The sequence below is a fragment of the Manis pentadactyla genome, chromosome 1, assembly GCF_030020395.1.
Source record: "Manis pentadactyla isolate mManPen7 chromosome 1, mManPen7.hap1, whole genome shotgun sequence".
NCBI lineage: Eukaryota > Metazoa > Chordata > Mammalia > Pholidota > Manidae > Manis > Manis pentadactyla.
The window spans coordinates 229,211,135-229,231,323 of NC_080019.1; the positions used below are offsets into that span (position 1 = coordinate 229,211,135).

The window sequence follows — 20,189 nt, forward strand, 5'->3', positions numbered from 1 at the left end:
TTAGAGGCCACTACTTAAAAGGTAAAAAACAAGGCATACCACAGAGTAAACAGTATTTGCAACAGAAGGACGCCAGAATAAATATGTCCAAAATATATAAAGAACCACAAAACTGTAATCAGGAAGAAAAAAGAGGCAATCCAAAAGAAAGCAAAAATGGCCAAGAGACATGAACAGGCATTTCACAGAAGAAGGTATCCAAATGGCCAGCAAATATATGAAAATGTGCCACCAAAGAAGTAAAAAAATCAGAAGAGTGCACATTAGAAGTACCCTGTGATTGTACTACACCCCATTGCAATGGCTAAAATATACAATACCAATAATTTTGGTGAGGCTATGAACTTTGGAGGAACTAGAACTCTCACATACTGCTGATGGGAGTAGAAACTGATACAACTACTTTGGAAGGCTGTTTCAGCAGCATCTACAAAGGTGAACAAACCATATCATTTTATTCAGCAATTACCCTCCAAGATATATGACCAGTAGAATGCATACATATGTGCACCCAAAAACATATAAACTGTGGGAACCCACTCAGATCTGCAGAGTTGATATAAAGATCATTTTACAGTGAAAGTATCTGAGCAATGAAAGATGCAGAAATCTTAATCTGAACTTCCTTTATCTGACTAAATCACAGCCTCCCCAAAATATAGCTGCCACTCAGCTCTCATGAAAACAGACTACCCGTTCCCATTAGCATCAAAAAACCCAAAAGAACCTACCATACCTTCCAGCTGGAGACCTAAGCCCACTCCCTTTGTTAAGTTGGTATATAAACTTTTATCTCTAGCTATTCGGTGAATTACTTATTACAAGCAACTCCCACATACGCATAGAAATAAACTTCACTTTTTCTCCTCTTAATATGGCTGTTGTCAGTTAATTTGCAGGCCCCCAACCTGGAGTCAAGCTGGCAGAGAAAAAAAGTTTATCCTCCCAACATAAATTTGTTCATGGTAGCCCCGAATTGGAAACAATTCAGTTTCCTCCAATAGTAGAAAGCATAAGGAGAATGTGATATAGTCACACAATGGAATACTATTTACACTCAAAATTGTGAATGAATTTTACAGAATATCCAGGGAAAGCAGCTAAATGACTGAGGAAAGCATATTGTATGATTCCACTCATATAAAACCCCAAAATAGGCCAACTAATCGGTTGTGTTAGAAGTCACTATCTGGACTGTCCTTGGGAAACAGGGAGTGTAGTGATTAGGAGGAAGAGTGAGGGAAACTTCTCTTCTTGGCCCAGGTGGTGGTTATGGTCAGTTTGGGATCATTCATTAAGCTGTACATTTATTATTTGTGTACTTTTCTATGTGGATGTTATGCTTTAATAATAGAACTTATCGATAGGAACCATGAGTCTAAATCATAGTGTAGTATAGTCAGTTTGCTCTTTCTGGTATTTTATTTTTTATTGACTATATATATATATATGTATTCCCTCTGCTGTGTTTTAATCTTCATGAATAATTTATTTTATACTTGTAAGTTTATATTTCTTTATCCCCTTCACCTCTTTCTGATATCTTCCTGATGTTTCTGTGTCTTCTTGCCTTTTTTCTACAATTTAACATATGAACTTTTCTATAGAACAAAGACCATACTTAGGTTGAATAGCAGCTAGAGTGACACCATGAATAATTATGATGATGATGGTAGCTTCGCAACACAGAAGAAATATTGTCCTCCTTGGAAAGCACAATTTACTCACTAGAATGGTCCAAGCAACAAAAGAATTCTTATTATTTCCTCCCCATATTTTAAAAATAGCATTTAAACAGCATATCTGTTCAAAAGTCCATTATCACCCATATCAGTGTTCTATCACAATATTTGTCATTAACTGAAATGTTACAATTAACACACCCTGCAACTGCTGGGAAATAAATCTACCAACTAAAGATCCTGTCAGCTTTCTCCAGTTCTTTATTTTCTTGTTCAACCAGCCAACACTGGAGAAAAATTAAATTGTCATTCACCTCACAGAGCCTTCTTTTTAGCATATCATTGTTTTATTTGACTACTGAACATAAACGAATAGCCAAACTTTGAAAAGAAAATGGAAATCGGTACATAAATATGGCATCTAATAATCTGACACACTTAACAATGAAAATGATACCCTATAGTTATTCTTCACAAAAGCCCAGAAAGCTAAATTAGAGCATTAAATTAAACCCCACCTACTCTTTCTGCACCATTAAATCCCATCATTCCATACAAAGATTTAGGTAGTTTTATTTTGTATTCTAATTTTAAGGCAATTATTCCCTACTTAAAGTCAGAAAAGACTGCAAACTTTTCTGCTCTTGATTTGCTAATGACTTAGTTACAAAGCATGTAACACATAGTTGTCTAGTGACTCTATAAAAGGTGTTATATAGACTTTCTTGAGAGTGAATCATTTCTGTAATTTCAAACAATAGTAACTACTAATGCTATTACTATTTCGGCATCTCTCACTTACTGGCTTCGTCTTGTAGTGGGCACTGAGTGGTGAGAGCTTCTACATGCCCCGTTACTTTATTGACTCTCTACCCCAACCTGGTGTGGTAAATTCTGTTATTCTCGTATTCCAGGGAAGGAAACAGAGGCAGAGTTTACCCCAAAATCTGCAAGACTGAAAGGAAATTTAAGCTAAAGTAAAAAACTATGCAACTTAAATTACATGCTGTGTTGGTAGCCCAGATATGTGTCTTACATTCATCTCCACACTGGATTCATCTTGGTGTTTCCTGTTGTGGTGGCGATAGTTGTATATGTTGCTACAGTGCCGCCCCAGCCACTGTTCATCCAGATACACAGCATGGGAATGTGTTGGTGTTAACGTTTTGTGACCAACCAAGCCTTGCTGGGTTTTAGGAAATCAATCCTAGACTTTGTGGTGGTCAATCTAAAGTCATGGCATCTTTCTCTTTGATTCCTCATTGCCTCCCCGTTACTCCTTGGATAGTGCTCTGTACGTGTAGTAGCTTGAAAATGTCAGTGGATTTCTCAGTAAACATGGTTTTAATGTGAGTTTAATTTGTTCATCTGAAAAGCCCATTATATTAGAAATCTCCACTTCTGAGATATGGCCCCAAATCAGCCTTTCTGTGGTTCCCATCTTCCTGTGCTTTGAGAACTGGTCTATACACAGTACGTTGGAGTTTTTATGAAAACCTATCACCATTACTCTGCGCTAGAGCCGTGAATATGAAATACTCACTAAATCTCATTTTATTTTTAAATTTTTATAGCACCTTTCACGATCTGAAATAATATTCCTTCTGTAGGGGAGGAACAACTGTTTCCCTCTACCCTCCAGTGTTCTCCTGCAGATTAGACTAACAAAAGCAAATGAACAAGAGAAAAATACACTTATTAACACTGCAAGGTGTTATACACACAGAGGTATTCAGTGATGAGTAATTCAAAGAAGTGGTTAGAACTTGGGCTTGTACAACATCTTAACAAAAACAGCAATAATTTTTGTTGAAAAATGACAAGACAAAGGAAAGGCACTTTCACCTTTTTAGAGGTAGCAATTATGGGGGATATGAATGGAAGATAAGTGCTAGTTTTTCAGGTTCCTCTGATGCCATCTCTGCAAAGAGTCTAGAGTTGTCTCCAATGATTAAGAATCGTCTACTCTTCCCAATAGAGTGGGGGAGGGCAGAGAGATTTCCTTTGTCTACTTCTCATTGCCTTCGGCTCAGAATAATCCTGCATGAGAGTGGCATGTTTTGGGGTGGCGTATTCTGAACCCCTTGACTTCTTTGTCTGCTTGTTTATTGTCTGTGTCCACCTTTAGACTCTAAGCTCCATGTGAGCAGCAGCTGTGATTTGGTCACTGTGCTATCGTCAATACCTGGGACTCACAATTCAGAAGTATATTCACAAGTATGAAGTTTCATGGAACAGGCATTCAGATATTTTTTTTTAACATTCCTCAAGGATGTGAAGGTGAAACCTATTGTTTGAGGGGACAGTTGTCTCCCCTGGATCTTCAGTGATGCTGTGTTTATTTGGAATGAGAAGTCCTCATTCTGTATTCATTCTTCTGCTGAGTAAAGCAATAATGTTTGTCTTTCACAGAAATGTAGAGGTTCTAAAGGACCTCCTGAGAAATAGCACAGCTTCATACAGTTTTTCTCAACCTTTCTTTTTCTGTTGGAAAAAAATACTCAATAGGTATCACTCACATGGGCACATTTTGGTGGACACGAGTCAGAACCCTACTCATAAACCCAGCCAAAGTACAAAAGTGGGCTCTGGCTAACCTTGAGTCTCATGCCTGCCTCACTGGGAGTGCAGGAAGGCTGAGTCCCCCAAAACCACATGACGTAGGTTGCCCACAGGAGAGAAGAGCTAAGTTCTCAGAAGAGGGAGAAGAAAAGTGGCCAACCAAATTCATAGCTAGTTGGACTAGTACCTACTAGTGCCATATTACTGGTAGGTAAGCTTCAATTCTTCAATATTTCACTCCTTAAGTGTTTATTGAGTTACTTCTGTATTCCATGTACACTTCAAGAAAATATATGTGAATAAGAATGGTATTGAGATTACCTTGAATTCTTTTCAACTTATAGTTAGGTAAATTATTTACTTATTTCCATAATAGAATTATTTGGCAACTTTACATTTAACAAAGGTGATATCTGATTGCAATATACTGTGTACCAAATATTTATATTGAGCACAATAAAATTCCAAGCACTCAAAAAAAGAGCAATTTTACCCCCAAAAGATGAAAATTGCTGTTATAACAGCTAAAACTCCAGACTGTATTGCAAAGATTGACTGCACAAAATATAATCGTCACTTTATAGTTATAACTGATTTTTAAGAGCAAGAAACAAATCATTAATAAACCAATCTTGCAATAGACATCTTGACATTTAAATTAACTCCATGCAAATAAAATACACAAATTGAATTTTCCAATTTGCTCATCAGACACTACATAGATGCATTTCACATTCACATCTTAAAGACATAATAAGAAAAATTTTATCTCTGTGTGTCTGGCATGTCTGTTCCTGATGAAATTCCATAACCAACTTGGATGACACTAAACTGAGAGTTCTCACATCACTTTTTGTCTTCATTTTATTATTATGTGATCTTTCCAGGTAGTTAATTTTTTTTATCTTCATTGAAGTGTTCTGAAATTACTACCTATTTCTACTACTTAGATGAAACTTACTCTTCTGGCATGGAAATTTCAGGGGGAACAATTCGAATGTTCATGGTCTTCATCTTAAGAGAGTTTTTACTTTATCCCGACCTGACTTTGAATATTTAGGGAAAATGCTCAATTTGTAGCTTTAGCTAATGGCATTACAATGTCACTCTTCTCTGTTTAACATTCAGCTTTGTTAATCAAGAAAACCAGATTGGCTCGCTGCATGTTGATTAAATTGATTACAGCTGTAGGCCTTGATAGCATTTTTCTCCAAGTGTCTCTAATTAATCAGACAATGCTTGATTAGGTTTTTTTTCTGTTTTGAGGAGATAAACTGATCCTTGAGAATTTTCACCCCAAAATGATTCCCCTGCAGTGAAAGATAAAGGATAAATGAGTCACTATTTAGTTTTCCATGACACTGAGACCTTTTATCTTTCAGCAACTAAAAAAGAGAAATCCTTTAAAAAGCAGATTAAAACATAATATTAAACTTCTTTTCACATACTCTCATGTATTCATGAGAATACATATCCTAGAATGAAAAGTGTTCTCTCTGAGCTTTTAGCCTCACTTCCCCTGTATTGTAGAGCAACTTCCAACTTTCCCATTGAAACCATTCTTTGTCAAGTTATATCATTGAATTGTCACACCCAATGTTGCAGATTTCAGCCTGGAACTGTTTTGTTTTAATAATCAGCTTGTAAATGATGTGTTAAAACGTAGTAATAATGATCCACCACCCATTTATTTAGGCCTCTCTGTAGTATTTATTAGATAAAGCAGCTGTTATTTAAACCAATGAAAACTTGACAATTTCCAGGAATATTACCAACATTTATAAAGACTCAGAAGGTTCTGCATTCATCATTGAAGTTGATATTTCCAATGGGAAAGGCTTCTAGGATCAGCTTAGATGGCACGTGTTGACATGAGGAAGACATCTCTCTCCTCTATTGGTTGAGACTCCTGTTTTCAGTAAGCACTTTTCACCTAAAACATTCTTTAAAGGTATTTTGAAGCTGTGTTTCAGAAGAGTTTTCTTACAGATGTCATCAAATTGAAAGCTCCTGAAAAGGGAGAATCTGCCATTTAAAAAGAAAGTTTAAAAAAATCAACCAGAACAGAAACAAAAGTGAGAAACAGGTCTTGCACCTCCCACCCCTGACCTCACATTCCTACTCCAGGAATGATGATGGGTAACAATATCTTGGGCATCCTTCAGAAACTTTCTATGCATATTACAAGAAAATATGTTATATATATATATTTTTTCAAAATAAATGAAATGAGACTATACTGTTCCACAACTTGCTTTTTAGATTTTTACTGAATTGATTTTGGACATCTTTCTAAATTTGCCCATGTAGATCAACGCATTCTTCATTGAGTGCTGGGTATTATTTAATGCTTGGATGTACTGTAATTTATTCAGCCAGTTCTGTGCTGATGGACATTTAGGTGGTTTCCAGCTTTTTGTTACTATAAACAGTGCTGTAATAAACATCTTCATGCATATTTTCTTTGTGAGTTTGGGCAACTATGTGTTTATAATAAATATCTAGCAATGCTATTACTTGGTCTAAAGGTAATTTTGATAGCTATTTCCAAATTGTTCACCAATTAACACTCCTACCAGCTTGAGAGCTCTTTTTTTGTATGCTTACATTTCAAAAAAATTTTTTTCTTAGTTTTTTTATGCTAAAAGACATATTTCTGAATCAGCATTGTTTTCTGAGACAGAAAATTAAGTTTTCCTTCCTGGCTGTAAAGAAACAAGATTCACTCCAATTTGGGGTACCAGGCATACGATTTTGTAAAAATAAAAAAAAAAAAAATAGCATGCTCCTGGCGGGTAGAGAAAGAGAAAAATGGGGGTGAAATACAGAGTGGGTTGCAAGAGCAATATTATTTATTGTTAAGGAAACCTTCAATAGTGAGTGACACTCAGTAGTCTAGACTGACAAAGACTCTCTTTCAATAGTTAAGCATTTGGTAAGAGTCAAATACATTTATCATATGATCAAACAAATACGCTCATAATCATAAGTAAGAGCTGAGACAGCAAGACCACAGTTGCTCTGGTAGAAGGAGTAACACAAGAATTGAACTGGATTGGAGAGGGCTTGTCAGGGGAGACCTCCCAAGAGATGCCTGTGCCAAAATCTGAAGGTGAAGTATGATTTCACCAGGCCAAGGAAGGGGGAAAATGGGGGCTAGACAAAGGGGCACAGCTGGGCACAGGCCCCATGGCGGTGGGGACCATGGCATTTTCCAGGAACTGAGAGCAGAGCAGTGTGGCTAGAGCACAATGAGTGAGAGGGGATGTGCAGGATGGGTTGGCAAAGCATGTGCAGGCACGTCTGTGTGCAGCCCCAAGGGCCGGGGGAGAGGTTCTGGTCTCTCACCCAGTACAGTAGCTTCCGAGTGACACTGAAAGGTTTTAAACAAGAGTTTAACATAAACAGATTAGGATTTTGGCTGCAGTGAGGTGAAAGCCCCGGTGAATGTCTATGAAGGGATCAGTTAAGAGCTACCGCTCCAGGTAACGCGAGGCAAGATAGTGGCATGGACGTTGGTGGTGGAAGTAGAGATGGTGAGAAAGGTGGATTCAAAAAGCGTGTACGGGGAAAACCGACAGGAATTCTCATAAGATCCTTAAGAATGTTGCACTTCACAGTTCCTTCCTCTAGGTCAGAGGTCATTCAGCTTCAGCCTATGGGCCACATACTGGCGTTTGCAGGATTTCTTCTGGAAGTTAAAGATTTCACTGGAATGTGGCCAAGCCTATTTATTTCCTTATTGTTTATGCCTGCTTTCACACTACAACAGCAGAGTTGAATAGTTGCAACTATTGCAAGAGACCTTACGGCTTGTTAATAAAGCCTAACATATGCTGTCTAGCCCATTACTGAAAAATTCTGCCATGGATTTTACAATGCTAGAAACACTGTATTTGGGGGTCCAGAAGTCCATGAATAGGCTTTAGATGAACTCTGGCCTCCTTAAGTTGGGAGTGGAATTTGTTATTTATGTACCTTTCTCTGGGAAAATAGTTTTCAGCAGCTTATAGAAAGAACCTGTGAATTCCCCCCAAAATGAGATATTTTCCAGTCCTTTCCCCAGTCTCCCCTGACCACAGATTTTTTAAACCCAAACTCCTTTCCATGAACAAGAAATGTACATCAGTACTAAATGATAAGTATCATTAAGTGTTAGACAGAAGTTGCTACAAGTTGCTAAATTCCTCTGTAGATCTCCTGTCTAAGTATTTCACTGGGCTTGTTACTCTGACCAGAGCTTTATGATAGCTGGTAGCTCAGTGCTACAAATGAAAGCTATATAGTAATTGCTGTCATCTTTTAGATTTTTCAAATAATTACTCCCCCAAATAAATACATAAATGTATACGTGATTATAGATAGTTTCATTACAAGAGAAGTCCTTCACGGGAACAAACAGATGATCTGATCAGCCCACAGCAGCCTTTGTGTATGGCTCATTTTCTAGTGTCATCTTGTGTGGCTAGAATGCTGCTTCCATCTGACTGTGAGCTCTTTGGTTCCCCAGGACCTGGCACATGTGAATTTAGTAAACAGTTACTATGTATGTACAGAGGCAGTGAAACCAACTGTTGTTCTCATATCATGAATTTGTATGTATGTGTGTATGTCTGTATGTATTAGAGGAAACACATTAATGAAATAAATATATGTAAAATTGTCTTGTAAACAAAATCTCTTTAAATGAAGGAACTCAAAGCATAGTCTGTCTTAACTGAGGACATGATCCTCAGTTATAAAAACATCTGATTCAGTTAATGCTCACTGTGTCACTTTTAAAAATCTAGCATGAAAACAGTGTGGTATTCTTTTTCAGCCAAGATTTTAACATTAGATAAATCTGGCCATTGTAAAAATTCACAAAATGGTTCTTATTATTCATCTGCATTGTATTTTTGCATATGGTACTTAATGTGAATCCATTGTCTTGACTCTTAAATAAAACACATCTTCTAGTGACAGTTCTCAGCATGTGGAGGTGTTCCTAGCGTCCTCTCTCCCATTTCAAGAGGAGAGGCTGGGTGAAGGGAATAAAGAGGCACAAAATTCCAGCTCTAATATAAATTAGTCATGGGGAGGAAAGTACAGCACAGGGAATGTAGTCAGTAATATTATAAGATCCTTGTATGCTGACAGATAGTAGCTAAGCTTAATGGGGTGAGCATTTAACACTGTAGATAACTGTCAGGTCACTCTACTGTACACCTAAAACCAATATAATACTGTATATCAACTAAAAAAAAAAGAGGGGAGGCAAGGCTGAGAGGCCCACCAAAGGCCACGAGAGGCATCCCCTGAGTGCTTAGAGAGCAGGCCTGACTGCAGAGGATGTTTATCCACAGAGGAGCCAGGGGCTTTCCTCCCAGGTAGACAGCCTCAGTCCTTGGGAGGAAAGGGTAACAGGCAAAGCTGAGGAAACAACCAGAGTACCAAGTCTGAAGGGCAAGGCAAGCATGGAAATGATGGAACAAAGACCAGGAACAGATTCTGGAGCATAGGTAGCCAGGGTGAGAAGCGGGCCAAGAAACAGCTGATAACTAAAGTGAGGGCTGGCATGCTGTGAGCCAGCCTAGACTGGAAGCGGCCGTTTGTTAGATGCCTGCCACTCACCTGGGGGAAAGCATAAGGTTTAAATTGACGGAGAGTCAAGGCAATGGATTAGCACTAAATATCATGTGTAAAAGTATAAACATGTAAGATACAGATGCTACACGTTTCTGCTTATTAACAAGTCACCAAAAAAACTTCTCTTGAAAAAAAGTGAAATTATTAAATATATGTAAAGTAAAATAAAGACACAAACAAAAAGTGTTACCAGGATGTGACCTGAAGTGACCTTTCCCAAAGTATGCTCTGTGGCCTCATTCCAAGGGATATAACAGTTTAGATGCGTCACATGGTTGCGCTACAAACTCTCTCCTCCTCTCCTGAGGTTCAGTTTGTTAAAGGCTCTCAGATGTCCTGCAGGAAAAGGTCCTGCTTGACTTTGTTTAGCCCAATATTTTCCATAGTTTATAGTTAATTTTATAGTTTCTTTTTTTCAAAATATACTTTGTAAATACCTTGTAAAAAGCCACACAAATGAGTTGCTTTGATCAAAATCTCTTAATTATATAAAATCATAAGCAAACACAAATGACAAAGTAAGGAAAAGAGACAAAAACCTGAAAAAAGAAGGGGCAGAAGACATGAACAAAGAACATAGACATAGATAAAATGCACATGGTTTATAAGTATATATTACAAATATGGCCTTATGCATATGAGGAGACAGTCAATGCCACTCATAAGGCTCATATGAGAGCAATGGCAGATCAAAACTACTTAGGATACCAGTTCTCATCCCGGCTGGGAAAGCAATAAAAGCTTGATAGCCCGTTCCTGTGATGTGGCTGCAGAGAAGCCAGCACTCCCATGCACCGCTGGTTAGATCACAGAAGGCTGAAATCCTTGGGGAGGAGAAGATTTGTTAATAACTAACACAACCAAGTAGGCATTTACCATTCATTCCAGGAATCTCACTTCTAGGAATTTACCTGGAAGATACATCTCTAAGAATACAAAAATAGATAGCCCAAGGTTATTCATTGCAGCGTTAATTGCAATAATCACAAAATAATGTGGACATGCGCAAAGATAGCAGACTGGTGAAATAAATGATAGTCTGTCCACATGGTAGATTATTATGCCACAGGTGTAAAAAAGAATGAGGAAGCTCTCTGTGAACTGGTATGAGTGATTTGCAGGATATACTTTAATTTGAAAAAGTTAAAGTACAAAGGAGTCATTGTAGTATGCTACTTTTTGTGTTAGAAAGAAGAGGAATAAAAAACAAGACAATATTTGCTTATTTTTTGCAAAAAGAGATATGAAAAGGAGATACCACAACTAATAAAATTGACCTGGAGATGGGTGGCTGGGCTGGCATGGAAGTGATGAGGGGGTGGGAACAGACTGGAAGGGATGGGGAGTGTAATTCTTACCTGAATATGACTTTCTGTGTATTTCAAAAAAAAAAAGTAGTTTTGACTTTTGAACTGTTAAATGTTTTACATATTGAACAACAAAAGTAATAAAAATCAACCAGAATGGAGGAAAAAAACTAAAACATAATACAAACAGAAGAAGATAACTATGTTTCAAATGAATAATACACTCACACTGAGAGTGGGGGCAGGGGGAACTAACCCAAGTAAATTTTGAATGTAGTATTTTTACCGTTGAATAAAAAGAACCATAAATTCTCTCTAGAATAAAGAGAACCCTAGAAATAGGTTTGGGGTTTTCTGTTGTTTGTTTTGTTGTCTTTTGTTTGCTCAGCGATTTTGAAACTACTTTTGACATGTTCTATAGTTCAGAAAATGCATAAACATATTGAAGATAATGGAAGTTAGAAGGGAGTTTCAAATATGGAAAATTGAGAATGAATCTGTGGTATTGATTAGTATTGGAGAAATCAATACGAGCCCGTGGTTATAGATCAGGGATCATCAGACTGTTCCTTTAAAGGGCTAGCTAACAAATACTTAACTCTATCATTGTAACACAAAAGCAGCCATAGACAGTACATAAGCAAGTGAATGTGGCTATATTCCATTAAAAGTTTATTCATGGTCACTGAAACTTGAATTTTATACCATTTATCACGTGTCATGAAACATTATTTTAATTTTTTCAACCATTTAAAAATGCAGAAGCCATTCTTGGTTTGCAGGCTGTACAAAAACACACGTGGGCCAGGTTTTACCCATGGGCCATGGTTTGCCAACCCTTTTTAGACAGAAAAACGATGATAGATGACAACGACTGACAGATTTTTAAAAATGATAGATGATAGCAAGCAAATGTGATAGTGTTTAAATTGAGGAATCTAGGTAAAGGATATAAAAGAGTTTTTATTTTCTCTTGCACTTTTGCTGTAAATCTCAAAAATTTTTAAAGCAACAACAAAAAAATCACAAAGAACCCTGTACCCTCCATAACTCCCCTCCATAGAAAGGCATTAATGAATCATTGGCCTAAGAAGTGAATGTCTACCACATAAACACAACAAACCCCAGCCACATTTTCCCCACATCTGTGGGCCCTGTTAGGAGCTGCAACTGCCATTGTGTAGAGTTTGTCATCTGTCCCTGGGAGTGCCCCACGATAACATTACTTTTCACCTGGTCTTACAGAGTGATGAGGCCACTGGGCTGGCAATTTGTATATGACCTTGTAATTTTCTATAATGTAGGAATTTTTTTGTGTGATACAATTAAATGGACTAAATAAAAGGTGCTTATCAGGAAATGCCCTATTAGCTTGCAAGCCTGTGACAAATTCCGTCTGATGTCCTTAATGTGTTGTTCTGGATTTCAATTACACAGCACGCTCATTTTGCTTATTTCACTAGCCATAATCTAGTGATAGCTAAGGTGGGCAGTGACTGAAAGTCTCTTAGAACACTAACAAATAGGAATGGGGTGGTTTTTACATTACGATACTTTTTATACAGAAAGAGTGAATGGCTTTCAAGGAAAACCTCTGCTGTGTAGAATTGTAATCATTCTACCATCCTTTACTGGTTAAATTCCAGCAGAATTCAGTTCCCAACTTGGTTTATTATTGTAGGTAAAGCCACACTGTGATCTTCATTGATAATGAAGGTGATGGTGGTTATAGCTGAAATGTATTCAGTACAACTCCATACCCAGATCCATGCCAAATGTTTTTCATTCTTTTTTTTTTCATTTAATCCTAAAACAAAACTGAGGTACTATTATTATCTCGTTTTTTAGATAAGGCTTACAATGTTAAGTGACTTGGCCAGGTTCTTCCCTTCCAAAGCATGGGTTGGATTGGCCTAGAGAGCAGTTGTTCATGGTCACTGGTTGGTCTCCCACTGTAGATAAAGACAGTAGGAAGCACATTTAGGAAGTACATTTACATTACAATACTTACTATACAGGAGTGAGTGGCTTACAAGGAAAGCCTCTGTTGTGTAGACCTGTAATCATTCTACCATCCTTTACTGGTTTAATTTCAACAGAAGAGTTCCCATCTTGGTTTTTTACAGGATGATAATATCCATGTAAGAAATAGCATTCATGCTGGAAAACCCTTCACACTGCCTGCTCCCTTCCCCTGAAGCTTAGTAGCCAGTTTAGAGATGAGAAGGGCTGGAAGCAGAACTCAAAGTGACCTCTGCCCTCTGGACATCACACCCATGCAGGTGTCTCCTAGAGGGAGCAGGAAGGCTGGAAAAGAAGAGGGAGAACAGAGATCGGGAAATGGGTTGGAACTCGGAGGCAGAGGGCACAGAATGGAGGAGGAGCCTTCCGGAGTGCCGATGCCCCGGCATCCTGGGGAGCTGAAGTGTCGCGTCCCCCAGGGCCCAGCTCTCCTCGCTCTCCCTTTCTTTGCCCTCCACTGTCTAGAGCCCTGAGTTACTACTGCATCCTGACTCCCACCACTGCAGCTGGTCTCTGACAGGTCCAAGACCAAGTTCTGTGAGGAGTCACCATGTAGAATGTTGCCATACATGACATGTGACTCGGTCAGGTTTTCTTACCCAAAGGACATAAGGAGCTCTGTCTCTATGCATTTCTTCTGAGTTACTGAAATAATGTTCTTCCATGAGAGGAACTGTTCTACAGTCTAATAATAGCAATAATAAGCCTACAAGAGGACCAGTCATCTTTATTTAGTTAATGTATTTATTGAACAACCAGTTAGTTAAGTGACTGACTCTATATTAAACTGATTTACAAAACTGAATATTAATTTCTGGACATATTGTCATTCTGAAATATGAAGGAGGAAAAGTGTTTCTTTGTGGAAACCTCAGGGAATTAAAAATCCAGGGGAAAAGTAAAATCTGTATGTGGAATTTCAGACATGTTGTTCATCTTCTTCTCTTTTTAGGGACTGGTTAAATATGCTGAGCCCACCTATTGTTCCTCCCAGTCAGCAGTCAGCAGAGCAGTGTCCAGATTCTTCTGGAAGTTTGAGTGCTCAAGGTAGGAAATGAAAAACACTGTGCATAAAAAAATAAAAATTATTAACCATCAATAGAGAAAATCAGTCACTTTGAGATGTCCCTGTTTTTATTAAATGCTAATCACATGGACTCACACACCCAAAATGAGGAAACCTGTGCCTCATTTTATAAGATGATACGTTCTTTGCAACTAATACGAATATGAGTTAGAAATTGTCCTTGTTCTTCTAAGGACTAATCTCAGGGCAAAATGTAGTTCAGAATATAAGAGCATGGCTTTGGTGTCAAACTGACCTTCATCTGAATTCCAGCTCTGTTCCAGTTCCTGCTGTGTGACCTCTATGAATTTTGGTTACCACACTTGTGAAGTAAGACTAACGAGAGTGATCAACTGACGGTTTTTTGTGATGATTGAATGAGACATACTATATACAAAGGACTTAGAATAGTGCCTACCAAATACTAGCTGTTCTTTTTATTATAAAGAAGACTCAATACTCCCACATCACTGAGATACGTGTGTTCATTAATACAGAGATACAGCCTTTTCATTAACGCAACAGCTGACACACAGCTACGATAAGTCACTTTAGGAATAGAAAAATTGGAAGGAAGCAGGATGAAAAATTTCCCGTGATTCCTTTTGTTGGCAAGTCATAAAGATGAACCAGGGGCTTCTGGTTGTGAGCAGGGAACATGACGGTCAGGAGTGCAGAGGAGGAACCCAGAGGAATCTTTGATGGAAACAGGGTTGAGATGGGAGGGGCAGTGACAAATCACCTCTGCGTGGGGCTCCCGGAGACAGTTTTCTGAGTTGGATTTTGGAGATGGAAGCACTACGTGTGAAGTTAAAAAAGAAACTAGAACTGATATAAATTGCTCCAACAAAGGTGCCAGCTTACTTTTTTTTTGTTTTACCCTAACTGCCCCAGGGAGAAAGTGGAGCATCCCATTTTTCTTCAGGTATGGAGAATTCAGAGTGAAAGCTCATACATCTGAGTTGTACATTTGGGCTGCCCAGGGGATGGAGATGTCTCTGTGATTTACTATGTGGAATAGATTATGCCCCTCAAATTGGGAATCTTTTTAAAGGTGTACATTTATAATTACTTATGACAGAAAAATAGAGTCTTGGCTGTCAGGAGTAGACCTTGCTGTGAGGGAACAAATAATATGTTATGTTAAGTGTCCTAAATAAGCCACAGGAACCAAGAGCATGGTCCTTGAGCAAAGGCACCCAAGATAAATATGTTAGTGAGAAGCGGCTAAAAGGATGCTTTAAAGTCACCATCATGAAGTGGTGTTTTGACACAGGAGCTCAGTTATGCTGAAGGGAAACAGAACTTCCATCAAGGGCAAATTAACAAATTAAATTCAGAGGATTGTGGAAATGCTCTGGCCAGTGTTAATCAGACCTGGTGTCCCTTCACCTGTCACCCCACATTTTTATCCGCCCCTTTTCCCTCTTCTGGTACACTCTGTTGGTTTATAGCTAAAGATCATTAAAAACTAGTGTTTCCTATTTGGTTAATCTTTACATATTACTGGCTTAGTTTTAGACAGCAGCATAGTCCAAACTTACCAATGTACTAAGATACAGTTCTATAAAATGTTTGCCAAAGAAAAATACTAGGTTCAGGTGTCCAGTTTATATCATCAGAACGAGAGGGAGGCTGGTTCTGGGAAGCCTGGGACTCTTCCTGGGTTTCTGCTGCATACGACCTTAGTTTAGCATTTACCGTGTGCCAGGCCCTGTGCTAAGGTGTTACTTTTCACCTTCACAGCAACACCAAGAGGAAGTACTGTTTCTGTGTGTGTAGTTACTGTTTTTACAGCTGAGGGAACAGAGGCACAAAGTTCTTGAATAAGTTACACAAGGTCACACGACTAGTCGTTGGCTGAACTGGTGGGACCTGAGTCCAAGCAGCCTGGCCTCAGAGACCAACCACTGTTTTTATGCATTTTTGGCATTGAATCAAGTAAATAGATTACCTGCTCAAAAAATAAAATATATTAAACCAGGAGTTGAAAAATTCATTTTCTATTGAGATTGCCTGATCTGTAGGAAAAACAAATTAACACATCTCAAGGGCTAAGTAACTAAGTTTTTAAAGAAAATAATAAATAAAAGCAGGACTCCTCCCCCAGCCCTGTCACCTATTTCAGCCCTGGACCTGCGTCTCTCTCCTACCCATGCTTGTCAGTAATAACAAGAGGCCGTATTTCCTCTGAGGGAGGGAGTGGCCGACGGGGACAGTTACTGTGCTGACCAGATTTAGGTCAAGGCCAAGGGAGTGAGGAGCTGACTGAAGGACAGAATCCCTGGATTGCAAGCTGCCAGGCCTGGGTGTTTGCATGTGGCCTCACTTCTTAGAGGCCTTTCTGGCTGATCTTGTCCAGGTAGGTCAGTGTCTCTCACTTCACCTTGTGCGTTTTCTTTGCAGCCTTGGCATAGTCTGTAATTAGTGATTTGTTTACTTGTTTGTTGTCCTTTTTCCTAAGTAACCTGTGAGTTTTTAAGAACAGAGACTCTATCACTTTGCTCACTGCTGGTTCCCTAGGACCTTATGCAGTTTCTAAGTATGTTAGATACTCTAAATTCTCATTAGAAGGAAGACAGAACCCCATATATAAAAGATAAAAGCAGAACTGCTCTAGCTAAAAGGGGAATTAGGGTCTCAGCACCCTGCCCTAGGGAGTCTGATGAATCAGTTAAAGACAATGTAGTCCAACCCTCTCAATTTGACCTTGCCCAAGGTCAAGTGCCTAGTCAGAGCCCAAGCTGGAGTTAGGAGCCAAACCTCCTCATTGGTGCCTTTCTGCACAACCATGGAATGGGAGTGTAAAGGTGGCCTTGAAGGCTGGTTCACAGGGAAAGAGGGCCTCCACCTCCTTCAGATTTCTAGGATAAAAATAGTCATAGCTAACATTTATTTCATCATCCTGTGACCCAGGCCTACATGTGCACTTTAATTCTCATATAGCCTACTGACACGGAAGTACTATTATCACCCATTGTACACACGGACACTGGGACGAGCAGGGAGGTGACCTGCTGACCCCCACGTCTCCATCAGAGATGGAGAGGCCAAGAAACGTCCATGCAGCTTACACTTAACTGCACTTTAATGGCAGGGAGATTGCTTAACCAGTACGGAATCCTGGGAAACTTGCCCTAGGCCATACAAAGGTAGGTGCACATGTTACCCTCAAAAACAAAATGCCAGCATTTTAGTGCTGGTGATGCCTGCAGTAGAGGATGAGGGAAAAACCCTGTGTTCTCTGGGGCCCAGGGTGGTCAGTGGAGTCTAGATGCCAGCTGGCTTGGCCACCACAGAAACCAGCTACTAGTTCTGCATGTCCCTGGAGGGAGCAAGAAATTGCAGGGTGAGCAGTAGATGGGGAATTTTTTAAAGCTGGGAAAAAGTAAGCCTTTTTACTCTTGATACTGACATAGGTAACTTTTCCATCCTACATAATTTTAATGCTTATTTTAGTAGTTGATGCAAGATTTAGTTTGTGTCTATTTGACTTCATTCTTTCACTGAGGGTCATACTGGAGTGAGCTGCCGGTCAGGCAGAAATGGCATTGGGGGCAGAACAGTAAACCCATTAATATAAACTTATGTTGTAACATTTAACTGTTTTTTTTTTGACAAATTCCCTCAGTAAATTTAAGCTATTTAAAAATGTAAACCTAAAGCAATTAAAAGTTTCTATTTGAACTTTGCAACTCTTTGAATGAGAAGATTGAATTTATACTTCAGTGTGCTATTGAGATTTTTTTATGTATGAGGCAAACAAATTCTTTCTACAATGGGGAGAAAAAGAGAGAACCAGTTATTTTATCAACAAAATGAATTTATTCAGGAATAGCAGAGGAATTGCAGTTCAGGACCTGTAAGCAAACCCAGAAAACAAAGGAGAGGAATGTTACTTTATAGAGAAAAAAAGGAGGAAGTTAGTTGGGGCTGCTTTGAAGTAAAATCTATTGGTCGGCAGCAAGAGTTCAGGTGGTGATGGTTTCTCATTGGCTGAGTTGTAGCAGTTTCTCATTGGCTGGGCTGTTGCTGGGCCAGGAGAAAATCTTCCTTCCTCCTGCTGAGGTAGTGAAGTGAAAGTCTTCCTGCCCAGGAATGTGAAGCTGCAATGTGAAGGTCCCGCCTGAGAGCAGCTCCCTCAGGCCTTCCCCACTGCATTTTAAATGAGGCGGCCCTTTGTTAATTTTCACACGTGTTATAGCTGGTACTTTATTCAGTACCAGTTTGTGTCACAGCCACAGTTTCTGCTCAGCCAAAATGTCTCAAGTGTATAAATCCCACCTTAAAGCAAACGGCCTGGCTTCGAGCAGAGCCCCCCAGCTGGCAGGAACAGCATCGTCCTCCGTGCCACCTGACTGGACGGAGAAACGGGCAGCCCTTCTCAGTTCTTCCTGGGCCGTAACAGACTTGCTGAATATCAGTTACCACAGGCACAGGTGCCCTTAACACTTACTAAAAATGCGTTTTCTGGAGCTTGTGTGAAATGTAAAAATGGGAAGTTAAAATTTCAAAACTTTCTCAAGAAAACTACCAAACTGGCCTTTTGATAATAACCCCGACTTTGCTTAAAGAGTAGTTATCAATTTGTGTTTGGCATGTATCCTTTACAGATAGTACCCTTAGGTTATTGGTGCTTACCAACTCCAAAATGGAATAAATGGCCTCTCTCTTCAGGACTGTAAACCTCTCTTACATAAATTTTGAGTAAGAAAGCATTCAGAAAGGCTTGTGGAATTGCCAGAGTCTCATAAAAATAACATTCTTGGGCCTTTGTTATGGCAAAACCACATTGGATATTCCTTTATGAACACTGACTAATCTCCCACAAGACGTAATAGGCAGCAGATGCTTATTTTAAAGATGCACTATCTGAATTACTCATAAAGAATTGACAGAAATCTCATGGCTCCCTACCGCTAACCAGAGAGAGGGGAATCTGGCCGCCGCCTCAGGCTCCAGTGGAGGGAATCCCCTTGCAGGCCAATGTATTAGTAATCTTCAAAGGACATTATGCTTTATCAAACAACTATGTTATCCCCAGTGCTTGGCATGGCACATAGCACATAGTAAACGCTTCATAAATATTTGATGAGTGAATGAGTGAATCTTCTGCCCATCAGAAACAGGAGGATGATTTGGTCTACTCTTTGGATCTGCCCTGTATCTTGAAGTTTTATTTAAGATGCAGAGGAGACCATCCCCCGAAAAAGTAACACTAGAAGCCAGCATTAAAGAAGCACCTGCCATGCGTGTGCCAGGCACCGTGTAGAGTTTTTCTGTGCGTTACCTCACGAAGTCTTCTCCCGGCATTCCCAGACACGGGGCTATTATGTCCCCACTGCACAGGTGAGGTTAAGGTCACAGCCCGGGGCAGAGACCCGCTGAATGTGGTGGAGCAGGACGCTGACCCAGGCCTGTCTAAACAGAGTTACCATCCTTAACCCCCACTCTGCAGTGGGAGCACAGAATCCCAAGTTAGGTCAATAAGAGCTGTATGACAAAAATATCCACTGAAATGTTTTAAATTTAGGAAGTTCTCATTCTTGAAGCTTTCTGAGTAAAATAGTACTCTTCAGACCAATAGCACCACCACCTCAACTCTCGGCTTTTGAAACAATTCACTAATATTGATGATACTCTTGAATCTGGAGGCCCGTGCCTTCCCCTGTGGGGCATGTAGCTGCCTTTTTCTCCCATTAACTTGGGGCCAGGAGCTGTTGTCCCTTGTGGGGGCGTCAGTGCCGGTGAGCACTGAAGGCGTTTCCCTGCCCAGAAGTGATTGGGGTTGGGGTGGGGGCGGGCGGCAATGTTCTCACTAGTATAAAGAGATGCCTTCTTTGCAAGGGTACCAGAAATGAAGCCTCCCATAGAGAAGTAAACACGTCGCTGGTGTCTAGGGCTTCCTCCTTCCAAAACTTC

General features: G+C 39.5%; 1 protein-coding gene across 8 annotated transcripts in view; it reads left to right on the top strand.

The window, feature by feature from the left end:
• Window positions 1-20,189, top strand: part of CFAP20DC (CFAP20 domain containing) — a 186,529-nt gene that overhangs the window by 159,582 nt on the left and 6,758 nt on the right. For 7 of the 8 annotated variants that reach the window (XM_036878567.2, XM_036878569.2, XM_036878572.2 and 4 more), the window contains one exon: window positions 14,154-14,248. The exons of the other annotated variant lie outside the window; for it this stretch is intronic. In XM_036878567.2, coding sequence (XP_036734462.2) covers window positions 14,154-14,248 — 95 coding nt within the window. The remainder of the gene's footprint in view (window positions 1-14,153; window positions 14,249-20,189) is intronic. 8 annotated transcript variants of the gene reach the window in all.